The 14,338-nt window shown below is 38.1% G+C and overlaps 1 protein-coding gene across 4 annotated transcripts in view; it reads right to left on the bottom strand.

The window, feature by feature from the left end:
* Positions 1–14,338, bottom strand: part of RALYL (RALY RNA binding protein like) — a 346,824-nt gene that overhangs the window by 182,248 nt on the left and 150,238 nt on the right. For all 4 annotated transcript variants that reach the window (XM_089517541.1, XM_089517542.1, XM_089517543.1 and 1 more), the window contains exon 2: positions 123–401. In XM_089517541.1, coding sequence (XP_089373667.1) covers positions 123–378 — 256 coding nt within the window. In that variant the 5' untranslated portion in view covers positions 379–401. The remainder of the gene's footprint in view (positions 1–122; positions 402–14,338) is intronic.

Here is a 14,338-nt window from a genome sequence, read left to right as displayed (position 1 = left end):
CAGCAAATATCAGTTACCTTCATTCTAATGGATTCAGCCATTAGACAGTTGGAAAAATTATCATAAAAGGAGAAAAGGAAAATAGAATAAATGAATTCATGGTATAACATGCAGCTACTTACCAAGTGGTTGTCCTGCAATGATTCTGGCATTCTCTCCTGCTACAGCAGCTCTTGCGTGCCTTTCACTCATGTACTGTACAAACGCATAACCTTTGTGCACTGAGCAGCCAACTATTTTTCCATACTTTGCAAAGATTGCCTCTATGTCACCTTTTTTGACAATAGCTGTGTTGAGATTGCCAATGAAGACTCTGGAGTTGATGGACTTGGGATCATTCTTATTGGTGACATTACTGGTCTGTGTTTTGCCGGTCATGATTGGCTCACTTGACTTCAGCCCTTAAAACAAGATCACAAAGATTTATGTTTAGATGCAAATACTGACCAACTGGATATATAATTTCACTAACAAAAATGATCCTCAACTAAGGGTACAGTTCTATAGAAACTTACCTGAGAGTAAGTCTAATTCAACAACTAATTAAAATAACTTACACTTTCTTTTGAGTAGATATGCATATCACTGTACTGTAACTTAACCTAAAACCAAATATGTAAAACATACATCATCCAATGATGATAAACAATAAGAATGGGGCAGCAAATATTTTAAGAGTAAAATCAGAAGCCAACTTTAAAACCTACATATTTATGAATTTTAAAATGTTATTAATAAATCAAGTCCACTAAAAATTGAGCACTTCACCAATATTCTCTAAAATTAGTTTGAGAGTTCAGTCTCTGGGTTGTTAAATATCCATCTATCTTCATCAGTTAAAGTAAGAGAATAAAACATTTATTGTGTGTCGATGAAATTAACATTCAAGGCCAGGCCGGGAGCAAATCATAACAATGATGAAAGGCAGCTCTTTCTTTATCTGGTTCCTGTCAATCAGTACACATTATCTTTCTCAATCTATAAAATACTGCAGATAGTTCAGACCACAAGGCTGCTTAGTGCAGTCAATATGTTCCCATTAGGAACTAGCAATTGCTGCTTTTTAGAATAGCTCAGAAGAATAAATGTAAACATACACACACACACCCCAAGCAAAAATTAGTAATAGAAAAAGAACAGTTAATTCTCATCAAATTATACAGTTGGCTCTTATGTTTACATTAAGACTATCTTGGTGATTCTGTACTGAGATCCTGAAGAGAGAATGGTTTGAATTGTTTGTGTAGGTTTAAGAGTTGGACTGTGACCCTAGAAACCAGGGTTCAAATCCCACTCAGCTATAGAAGTCCACTGGTGGACCTTTGCCAAGTCACACACTCTCAGCCTCAGAGAAAGTAAAGGCAAACCCTCTCTGACAACACTTTGCCAAGAAAACTTCATGATGTGGCCTTGGGATTGTCATAAATTGAAAACAATTTGAAGGCACACAAGAACAACTAAAATGGGTAAAACTTTATTGAACACTTTAATCTCATGTTTACACCGTTGTTTCTTATAAAGCTATCCAGGATATGCATTCTGCTGCAATTAAATTACCACTTTCTATTTTCTAAATTTATTATCCTCTGCTTCCTGAACATATTCTACCAATTGAAAATTACTTTTGAACATTAAGGATGCAAAAGCATTTCCAGGATTCTGTGGTCTGTATTCAGTCTACTTCGATACCAAGAGATTTTCAAGTGTAATATAAAAATCCAAATATACATAAATTGTATTCTCTGCAAGTATACCACCTGTCACTTAAACAGAGGTCTGCACTGTATTTTCAAGCAAACCATCTGGTTTCTGCATTTGCCAACTAAGTAGATTACAAATGCCAAAACTACAACGTATTTCCTAACATTGAAAAATGACTCTGGTGTAGAAAAGGCCATTTATATGGCAATTAAGAATATAACATTACAGGTTAAGAGTTGTATCACTGCTCTATACATCTTCACTGTGGTCATATTTTAGATCATATCATTATCACTGTTCAAACGAGGATAAATCTGAGATGATATTTGTTCATTCCTCAAGTGGGGAAAAATAGCTTGTGAACTCTTAAAGAATCCTAAAGGGTTCAGTTTATGCTTGGCCCAATTCATGCTTTAGCCCACTTTCTTTCAATATCCAGTTTTGATCCAGAGGGATGCCACAGCAGCCAAACTCCGCCCCAAAACGAACTCGGAAAAAACGGATGCCATGTGGACGTCACGAGTGCACCATTGGCATGCTCGTGACATAAGTGTTGTGCAGCAACATCTATATCTGCACATCGCTTATGTCACAATGGTGTCCATGTATGGATGGCACTAGGACCATGTGGTTGGTGCGTGGTCCCTAACCCTAGAGTCGCTGCCTTGACGCTGACTTTAATCTGATCTAGAAAACACATACCTTTTAGAAGCAGTGCATACACATTTAGTACCATTTAATTATGCTTCAGCTTTAACATACATTCTTCCTTTATAAATGTACAGCACAATCCTATTGATCTCTATTCATTGAATGTAATGAGACTTACTTCCAAGGTAAATGAATACAAGATTGCAACCTAGCAGATACTGATGGGCCCCAAAGAATTTACATTTTTGTTTTAAGTAGACCAAGCAAGCGTGACCTGAATGTCTTTCACAATGGTATTGGGTCATACATACAGATTACAGGAGCACTTTCTGTGTTTTATTTCAGAAGAATGTCACATTTTAAATTCAGCTTTCCTTTGCTAAAGTTTCAATAAAGCATGAATAAGACCCTGAACTATTTCTCCTGTAGCCAGAATTAGCATTGCAAAATACACCATATTTTCCATCAGAAAGAGAAGGATTTGTCTGATGGTTATTCTCACATTAAAATATGTGGCTAGGCAAATGTATTGCAGAAATTTGTAAAAGCAAGAATAATATTAATGTTTGTATTAACTGAGATTTGATTGCCTAGAGGCTGGGACTATAATACAATTGTTTAAATTTCCATATGACTAAAAAGAAGGAGGAGGAGGAGGAGGACAAGAATCTCCACAGCAATGAGAAAGAACTAATAATAAATATTTTTGCCTCACTAACAACATGAATTTGCATAATGTAGACATGTATTGGAGTTGCTCATATCCTTATCTACAGAATCACAGTTATGAAAGGTGTACAAGATCTGCATATAGTGACAATTGTCTGCTTTTACATAAGCAGACATGGACTGTGCCTAGTCATTCAATTGTACAAATCTAATGTGTCCTATCAGAAACCTCATACAAATTCTAATTCCACTTTAATAAATGGGGCTAAAGTGGCAAAAAACGCTCAGCCCTCGTGGAACCCTAGTTTGGGTCCAGGCTGGCACAAAGTGCCAGTCTACCAATTTCTTTCATATCCCAGCATGAGATTCAGGGTGGCTTACAAAAAATATTTAAACAAGAAAAATTAAACATCTGATAATAAAAATGTTAAAACACCTTAAATAAATTTTACTAAAATCCCATTAAATTTTTAAAGGTATAAAATAATTTTAAAATATAACAATGAAGTTAAAAATACAGCACCCATGCAAAATGACACCCCAGACCAAATTAATCATTACATGTTTTTTGAACAGAAATGTCTTTGAATAGAATAATAGTTTAGCTTTCTGGAGAAGGGAATTCCACAGTCTGGGAGCAGCCATTTTAAAGGCTCTTCCCCAAGTTTTCACCAGATTTAACTGTGACAGCAGTGGGAGAGAAAACCTTCCTGTGAAGATCTGAAGTCTGGCTGTTTCATATGAGTGATAAGATCTTTCAGATAGTCTGGACTAAAGCTATATAGTACTTTATAGGTCATAACCAGCACTTTGAATAGTGTTCAGAAGCAGAGCAACAGTGAGTGGAGCTGTTATAGCAGGTTCCCCGTAACCATCCCGTCAGCATTCTAGCTGCAGCATGTTGGACCTGCAAAAGTTTCCAAACATCTTTCACATCCAGTACTACAAAGAATGCATTACTGTAGTCCAAAGGGGATGTAATCAAGGCATGCATCACTGCAGCCAGATCTGACCTCTCAAGGAATGTATACTGCTGGTGCACTAGTCTTAACTGTGCAATTGCACTCCTACCCACTGTTGAAACATGGGCACCTGGCCTCAGGGCCGAAACCAAGGAATTTATTGCACAGCTCCTTGGGATGCTCCCACTGTGGAACGAAAGGGAGTGGGATGGGAACAGAATGGGAGCTATCACGCATTTTATCGCATGCCAAAATGCCGCTGATGCCACCCGAAGTTCCCATTCCGCTCCTGATCCGTCTCAGAGGAGGCAATTTTCAGGAATGCTTCTGACCAATTCCTGAAAATCGCCTCTTCTGGGACGGATCAGGAACGGAATGGGAACTTCCGGCTGTGTTCTGGCGTGCAATAAAATGTGTGATAGCCCCTATTCTGTTCCCATCCCACTCCCTTTCATTCCACGCCAGGAATGTTCCAAGGAGCTATGTGATAAATTCTCAAGACTAGGCTCAAGCTGCAAACCTGCAACAATTCCTCCGCACACTCCAGGCCTTGCCTGTTGCTGCACAGAGAACTCAGGTGGGCAGTGGGAGAGGTATCCCGCATGTAACATGTCACATTACAGAAAGACCCCCTGCATGACTGAAAGGTTGCACCAAGCATCTGCTTTCTGAGTACTGTGTGATTGTGTGATTACGGCCTTGCTTTATGGTGGAGTAGAATTTTAGTCATGAGGCCCCCACCTCACCTGCTACATCTAAATTAGGCTCACTTGTAGAATGCCCCCAAACAAATCATAATTTACTGTAGCTTAAAACTCTCTCCACTGTAAGATTCAAACCCATCCCAAGTTTTCCAGTACAATATTCTTTTCAGCTGATTGAGAAGGTAACTCTTGGTGCTCCTTTTTTGTTGTAATTTTCTGCCCTATGCTCATGTCCCTCTCCTGTGAAAACAGACACTGAAACGATGGTTGACATGAGTGTATTGAGAAGTGTCTACAAGGAAAACATTCTATTGACACTACATTAAATCCTTCCGACTAGCTCAAAGCTTTACTACTTACACAGTGGGTTCTTGTAACAAAGAGATCTTGTAGTACCTTTGGGATATATAGTTAGCTAGCCTTGAGTGGCTTCCTTTCCTGGTAAGCACTGCTGGGAAAGGGTAGCTGTTTGCAATCAGTCTGTTTTGTGCTATCACAATATCTGAGCCTGCATCTATAGGCAGCCCTGAAGTTAGTGGCTATATATAATCTGTGGAGAACCACATGTTGTTGCCCTGCAATTCCAGATTCCCTTATTGTGCTGGTTAGGGCTGATGGGAGTTGCAGTAAAAATGTGAACCTTCTCTAGTAAGGTATTACTCACTGACCTACACACTTCCTGTGTAGTGCAGAGCACACACTTTCAGTTGTGCAAAAACTTGAGCTATATCATGGTGTTGTCTAGTCACTGCTACACACTTGGTGCGTTCTCTGCATGGTCAATACAAAGGCAGTGGCAGTAAGTGACCTTATGATTTGTGGAAAATGAAGAGGAGGTAAGAAGATTTAAGATGCTCTTTCTTGGACTGAAATATTTTAAAGTATGACTTTATAATACATTGATGATAACATTTAATGGGCATATTTCAAGGTACACATTAAGTCACTTACCAATTAGTCATCTGAAATGCTTTCACCTCAGCTAAAATCAGTTCGGGCTATGACCCTATAAAATTTAATACAGTGGCTGAAATATAAGACTACAAATATAAGACTACAAACGTACAAATGTGCATGGGCTATTCCTTATACATAGCAGATGGACTTGTAGTACTTTTTAAGGGTTCACTTTGAGGCTGAAATAAAAGAGCAAGTCCTACACATGTCACATATGTTTACATGACATATCCACCCAAAGAATATCACAAGAACAAAGCTCAAGGAAAATGGTTCATGCAATGTCCTTAAATGTTAGAGGTTTCTGAAAGAAGCATTTCCAGCAACTGTTATCAAAGATGCCTGCTGGATTATTACAAAAACCTTAAAAAGCAAGTGCATTTCCCAACATTCATTCCAGGTTAGTGTTTATCCTGAAGTTATAAGTCACTGTAATGTAGCAGAACTGATACCCGTTCCATGGTAATTACAGGTTTCTGTGATCTAATTTTAAAGTGTTATCTATCATGAGCTAAATTCTTCTATCTGCCAATATGTGCAACTTATCTTTGCACTTATTAATGAAATTTTAAGGGTGAAGTAACACATACTGAGAGAAGTTGGTTTTATTTGGTACCTTACCTATTACAGCTTCTACAAAATGGAGTCATTTGGAGATTTTGACAAATCGTGAAATTAAACATACAGAAGGGACATAGTACCTTCTCTGTTACTATTTCTCCATAATAGAATCATTTGGAGATTTTGAAACTTCTTTTTAACACTGTCAGAATAGAAGCATGACACATTTATTATTATTTTTATTTCAAATGAATAATAGCTTTAAAATGAACAAAACCAGTGGTGGTACATTTATTTCTTCTGTATGACTCAGTTCTCAGGAAGATTTTCTCCCTCTGTACTGTTGAAATGTAAATTATTTTCATTTTATTATTATTTTTCAATCTTTGATCTTTAGAAATATATGCCTCCTCCCTCCATCTAGCTCCTTGGACACGATTGTACTGATAACAAAACAGAAGAAAGCATTTAAAGAGTATATTTGAAAAGCTTTTGCTGTTAATGATGTTCATTTAATACTGAAATATGTATGCATATAAAAGAAATTAAATTGATTCAGTGTCCATGTCTTTTAGGATCAGGATCAAGTTAAATCCTCTTAGATAATCTGTCTGCTTATGATACGGTTAGGAATACAGAAGAAAAAAAGAGAAGGAACCAAAGAGCATGGGCACTATCCCAAAACTAATTTGAAAGAAGTATTTTAACACTACCGAAGTGTTGTTGTTTTTTTTAAAAAAAAAAGATCCAACATAGGTTCACAGCAGCAGCACCACAAAGGGGTGGAGGTGGAGAAGTGGCAAGAGAGCGCCATACCAGTGATGGAGAACCTTTTAGAGACCGAGTGCCCAAACTGCAACCCAAACCCCACTTATTTATTGCAAAGTGCCACATCCCTCTGGATTTCTAGTGACAAATTCTAGTGAAGTCTGTGTTGGGACGATGGTGCATGTGCCCACAGAGAGGGCTCTGAGTGCCACCTTTGCCACGCGTGCCATAGGTTCACCACCACTGAATATGCTATCTTGAACTTACTGGAAGAGAAATGGATTATAAATACAGTGGACCCTTGTTATAATCTGGGGTTTGGTTCCAAGATCCCCCCTGGATAACAAAATCCATGGATGCTCAAGTCCCATTAAATATAATGACATAGCAAAATGGTGTCCCTTATAAAAAAAGGAAAATCAAGGTTTTATATTTGAAATGTATACTATTTTTTTAACATTTTCAAACCGTGGATGCTTGAATCTGTGTATAAAAAATCTGTATATAAGAAGGGCCAACTGTATAACACAAAAATAAATAAGGGATCATTGATGAACTTTGCCTCACCTTCTGTTGGTGGATGTGTCCCACATCCCACTCATTACCAAAAAAGCTAGGTTTCCAGATGTTAGTTTTTTATAGCTTCAGAATTTTGGGGAGAGGCCTGGGTAAGAGAACCTCTCATATGTTAATTCACATATTATTATTATTATTATTATTATTATTATTATTATTATTATTAAAAATAATTTATCTGCAGGAATACTATTTGAACTGACACAATCATTGACAGAATCATTCCTGAATCTTCTCTCAGATGAGCCATCAATGTAGCTCTGCATCTCCAAATAGGTTTTTTTAAGGAGGGTATTTTCTAATTGCCACAAAAATGCTTCTGATTGAAAATGGATGAAATTATGGCATTACTCACTATTCTAGAACTTCTAATGAGGTTATACATTTTGATTTTAAAAGAAACTAGCCTCCTTGTCCTCTTTCATTCACTAATGGCAAAGATTTGAATACGGATTGCATGAATAGGATTTGATTTAATAACTGCACAGAAGATGAAAAAGGCAGAGTATTTTTTGTGAACTGCACAACTAGAAGCAGCAGGACAGGCTCACCAGTGATGAAACCTCTTAACACAGGCATGCTTTGCAATAGAAAAGATTTAATTTATGAAATTAGCAAGTGGTTGAGTTGCAATTTCTCTGAAATATCTGGCATTTACCCTTGTCTCTGACATTCTCTTCTCTAACTTCACAACATCTGGCAAATGTTACTTACAATCAAGAGCAAGTTGATCTGAAGAACATCTGCAATCAGTGTGTAATCAAACTGAATGAAAACATAGCCAGTTGCATATAATGTAATTCAAAGTTGTTGTTTAAAAGTGCTGTCATGTTAGAGGCTGAAAAATGTCAGCTATATTGACATGCGCCTGCTACATGTTGCTCTTAGTTTTGTCTCTCTTGTGACAAAAGAACCCAGTAGTCCTTTCCCTCTATTTCCATATCCAAATGTGCCTTACTGCATCAGACCAACATATTTCCCCCCACAATGGCCAAATTAGAGTAACAACTAATTTTTACAAATGTTAGGCATTTTAGGTAAGTTCCCAAGCTCTGAGTTTCTTTGTTCCAAAGAACAACAACATTCCAATATAATGATATTTAGCAATGTTTGTAGTTGAAATGTTTATAGATCATTTCCTGTCCATTCTTTTATTTTAAAAGTCTTATATATGGTTATGTTCCTTTTGATAGTATTAAAAGTAACTAACACACACAGCGTAACAGTTGTTGGATAAGCTGGAAAAGATACTTTAAAAATAACTTTATTAAATTTTATTAAATATTTTAAACTCTATTTAATTGAACCTTTCCAAATGTATTATTGTTCTGTTATTTTTGTTAACTGCCATAAAAACAACAATATTCATGTTTTAAATAAGTATGCAAACAACCCAGCCAAGAGAAAGCAGTTGTTTATAAAACTATTTTGATTACAATGTTTTTGCTAAGGACTCGATAACCTTTTGCTTTAAGCATGCATAAGCATAGTATTGTGAAGAACTGAATCAGAGAAGTGAGAAATCAAGACATTTCAGGAAGTAAGTTAGAAAATCATGGAAGATGCAATGAAGGAAGGAAGAGCATGCATAAACAGGCATCTGATGGTACTGCCTTTTGCATTAATCCTACATGCAAATAAGTTCTGAGTGAGACAAAGGACAAATCTCTATTCAAATAGATTGGATGGCATACAATATATATGATTAGGTATATGAGTAGCCCTGTTTTGACAGGGCTGATCACTGTTTGGAAGAACTGAATTTTCACACATACCATACACAGATTTAGTAGATCTCCCAAATATGAATGTCAGTTGCAATAACACTACTGCAAAGTGCCCATAGCAGTGGCAGAGTTTCTGATGAGACAAAGGGGACCAGTCATATACAAATTGTTTGATGTCATAATTGTCTGGCTGAGAATATTAATTTGTAGTTTTTTGTGGGTTTTTTGGGCTATGAGGTTGTGTTCTAGAAGAGTTTATTCCTGACGTTTCGTCAGCAGCGGTGGCTGGCATCTTCAGAGAAAGCCCGAAAAAACCACAAAAACTATGGATGCTGGCCGTTCACAATATTAATTTGTCCTATTCGTAAAATCCTAGTTTATTATAAATTGAATGTCATCTTCAATCCAAGCTGTTATGTGACTCAAGATAGAAAGCAAGATCTTGTACGATCATACTCTAATGCAGGGGTCAGCAACCCCCGGCCCACAGGCCGGATGCAGCCCGCGGAGGCGGCAGGACTGGCCCCAGCCCGGTCCTGCCACCACCGCCACCTCCTCCTCCACCTCCTCCTCCACCACCTTCTCCTGGGCCGCGCAGCCACGCTGCCCTCCTCCTCCTCCACCGCGCGGAGGAGGAAGAGGAGGGCCGCACGGCCTGGCGAAGAGGAGGCAAAGGGGGAAGCCCCGCACCGCCCTCCCTGCCTCCCCACGCCGCCCTCCCTGCCTCCCTGCGTGGGCCCACGCCGCCCACCTCCTTCTCCTCTCCCTCCTCCGCCCCGCCCCCAGGCCGCGCGGAGCATGGAGGAGGGGGAGGAGGAGAACAAAGAAGAGGAGGAAGAGGAGGGGGAGCAGAAGGAGGAGGAGGAAGAAGGAGCAGAAGGAGGAGGAGGAGGAGGGGGAGCAGAAGGAGGAAGAGGAGGGGGAGAAGAAGGAGCAGAAGGAGGAGGAAGAAGAGGAGGAGGAGGGGGAGCAGAAGGAGGAGGAGGAAGAGGGGGAGGAGGAGAAGAAAGAACAGGAAGAAGAGGAGGAGGGGGAGCAGAAGGAGGAAGAGGAGGAGGGGGGAGCAGGAGGAGGAGGGGGGAGCAGAAGGAGGAGGAGGAAGAGGAAGAAGGAAGAGGTGGTGAGTGGCCAGAGGCCTCAAGGTTTTTTAAATTTTTATTTTGGGTGCTTTTAATGCTGACAAGTCTCCCTTGGTTTGACAATGATAGTGTGGTGATGATGATGATGATGATGATATGAGTCAGCTTGAGAGTCATGCAGGCACTGTTTCTTAAGCCGAGAGAGTGTCACCTTCCAAAGTGTGTTTTGGGTGCTTTTAATGCTAACAAGTCTCCCTTGTTTTGACAGTGATAGTGTGGTGATGATGATGATGATGATGATGATATGAGTCAGCTTGAGAGGAATGCAGGCACTGTTTCTTAAGCCGAGAGAGTGTCACCTTCCAAAGTGTGTTTTGGGTGCTTTTAATGCTAACAAGTCTCCCTTGTTTTGGCAGTGATAGTGTGGTGATGATGATGATGATGATGATGATGATGATGATGATGATGATGATGATATGAGTCAGCTTCAGAGGCATGCACGCACTGTTTCTGAAGCCAAGAGAGTGTGACTTTCCAAAGTGCCTTTTCTGTGTGTTTTTGGTTCTTTAATGGTGATATTGATATGAGCCAGCTTCAGAGGCACGGCCAATGTAAATTGCTTTGATTTTTACAAGCTCATGCGCAGTAAAGAAAAACCAAAGTCCCTTGACCAAGTACACACTTTTGAGAAGTACACTTGGTGCAAGAACTGTGAAACCACCTTGACATGTTCAATATGCATAGCCATGTGAACCCATGTTCAGTGTGAAATCCAAAGAGTTTGGTTATGCAATAAGCCTCTGAAATATGCAAGAGGCCATCTTAAGTAAAGCCATGTTCAGTGCCCAAATGTGCTGTTTAGAATGGGGAGGGGGGGGTTGGCCAGAAAGGGAAGTCCATTTCTGCCATCTGTCTAGGAATAATGCCCAAATGGCCTCCATTTTGATCATGCCTAAGAAACATGCATTTATATGAACATTTTTAAAAAATCATCAAATTTTTTCGCATGTCCTCCATTTTTTTAAAAACGTGTCCTACATTTGAAAATGTTGTCCTATATTATTTAATTATTTATTTTTGGCTCCCCTCCCCATTTGTCTGGGGGACACCAACCCGGCCCCCAGCTCAAAAAGGTTGCCTACCCCTGCTCTAATGGTTACCAGTCAGCAAAATGAGACCCAAAAGACATGCTTGGTAGTTATATGAACCAAAGCTTTTTGATGCTTACCCCTTACTATTGATAAACATCTCATTGGTTGATTTGGATAACATGCTCACACAATGTCACTAGAAGTAGGTGAGTACCCTCTCTGTTGAGGGTAATTCTTTTAATTGCTTCTTGAAAATATGGTTTTGACCTCCAACTTCTCCTCTGGTATATCAGAAAATTTCTAAGCAGCTTTCCCCCAGCAAATGTGATGGAAGCTGCCTGTTTGTCTTTGCAATAAATTCCATGCAATACATTAGGCCCTCAGTATCCACTGGAGTTTAGTTCCAGGACCATTATTATTATTATTATTATTATTATTATTATTATTACCAAAATCCATAGATGCTCAAGTCCCATGCAATACAATGAAATAATAAAATGGTGTCCCTTATATAAAATGGCAAAATCAAGGTGTGCTTTTTGGAATGTATACCTTTTTTTTTGGGAATATTGTCAAGCAGTGGATAGTTAAATCCATGGATAATAAATCCAAGGATACAAAGAACGATCTGTATGCTGTTCTTGTAAAGAAGCTATCAGCCATGCTGTTGACCCACTGCATTGCAAGAGTCCAAGGTCTATCTATCCCTGTAGTATTAGTTTTAGTTTAGTATTAGTATTAGTTTAAAAAATAAAATATGGGAGGTGTGAAAGGCCTCTGCCAGAGACCTTGGACCCCCATGCTACCTTGCATCCATTGATATACTATACTTCCAAGTGAGCATTGAAGAATGCTAGATTAATTTGAGGTAATTAAATAGTTTTTTAAAAAAGTTTCTTATGGAAGCATTAAGACAGTGCAAAACAATAATTAGATCAAATATTGTATTGCTGAATTAGTTTATTATACCTTCCCATTAAAACATTAATTTTTTTTTTAAAAAAATCCTGAACTTTCTTATTTTCTTATTTTGATTTATAATCCAGAATTTTGGTTTATTATTATAGTGGGTCTTTGGTATCTGTTAAGGTTTGGTTCCAGGGCTCCTTCTGTGGATACCAAAATCTGTAGATACTGAAGTCTCATTCTATATAATGGGAGTAATAAAATGGTATTCCTTATATAAAATGGCAAGATCAAGGTTTGCTTTTTGGAATTAAAAAACAATATTTTCAAGCCATGGGTGGTTGAATCCATGGATGCAGAATCCATGGATACGGGGAGCAGGCTGTACACTAATCATTTATAGGATTCATACTTTGGTCGAGGTCCTATACCTCAGATTGAAAATTACATCAAAGGAGGTGGTAGTGATGAACACAAAATATACAGGAAGTAGAAGAAGAGCAACATTTTCAAAACACAAATCTTTATATCTCATTCTATAATGTCATTTTGGAATGTGCTCCTACTAGCTAGATTTGTAAAATGTTTATTCTGTACAGTGCACTCTTTTTCTACCATTAGCAAGAACCATTAGTAAGAACATAAAACTACTAGTTCAGGATGAATGGAAGTCCCTCCCCAAGGATAAAGCAACTACATTTCAACAGCATCTTTTAATTCTCCCTGTCACTTGCCTTTCAAGGAAAAAAAACCCACAAAGAAATATTATCTTGAAGGAACAATTATTTTAAAAGGTTGTTGAAAGTTAGCATCTGCAATCTTTCCCTGTACTGCAGCTATTAAGAGGCTATTCTAGAAAATATAGATAATCTTGATATCCTCGCTAACACCATTCAGCTGATCTTTCTATGGTTCACTAATCCTGAATTTGAACACAGCCGAACCAAGGAGCTTATAGGTTTTGACTACAGGCAATCCTCTCACCATGAGCTTCTTCTGCTTTCTAATTATCTCACCATTAGAATATCACCAGTAGCTTGTCTTTCAGAGAGGTATCCATTCATTAATGCAGACAGTTAAAACTCTCTTCCATTGTGAGTAATGAAGTGGAAATATCTACATTAGTTCAAAAACCCTTGAGATCATACCTACCACATACTCCATAGTCACAATGCTCTGCAAGACCATTTTTCTCTCTCTTAAGTGCATAACTGAAACAATTATGCATGCAGTTCACAACCTATGTTTTGACAAGACACAAGAAAAACTCATAAGTTGGTTTTCTTGAGTGTCTTTAAAGTGAGTCTGCTTCTTTTTTCTTTTCTTTTTGTATTACATACAATTTAACTGTTTTTCATCTGGATTTTTAAAATTAAATTTGTACTTTCTGAGTAAATCATTCATATATTCAGGCAGATCTGTCAACTAATCAGATTATGATTGGGACCTATCCTACACTGTTTTGTGGACTTTGCTATATGGCCACTTCAGCTACCCCTGAATATATCCTACACAGTAATTAAATATTCACCTATTATTATGTAGTCACAATGGCACAAATACACACACACACACACGCCATGTACAAGAGCAAGGTTTGGAGAAAGTAATTAATTGCAAAAGTGCAAAAAATGTTAAAGAGGAAGGAGACTTAAAAACATCTCAATGAGAATTCTGCATTTTCAGACAAAGAATGCTCCAGGTGATTGTTGGGCATAAAAAGAAAAGAAAAGAAAAGAAAAGAAAAAATAGGCAACAGGGAAAGGGCATTCTGAGAACTCACCCAACCAAAAAATTGAGATCGTATTTTTTCAAAAGATCTCTTTTTCTTACTACAGTGTTATTTGGACAGACTTGAATGGCTGCATTACACTTATATAGTTATACAAAATTATTCATTACACTTACAGAAATGGATTTCAATACCTTACCTAATCATCTGTATAGCTTTAAATATGGCTATTTTTAATATTGCTTATGTTCAAT

This window comes from Sceloporus occidentalis, unplaced genomic scaffold, assembly GCF_023333645.1.
Source record: "Sceloporus occidentalis isolate IW3139 unplaced genomic scaffold, rSceOcc1.0.p SCAF_3, whole genome shotgun sequence".
Taxonomy (NCBI): Eukaryota; Metazoa; Chordata; class Lepidosauria; order Squamata; family Phrynosomatidae; genus Sceloporus; species Sceloporus occidentalis.
Note: the sequence above shows the minus strand (reverse complement) of the source record. Positions and strands in the feature narration are given on the sequence as shown.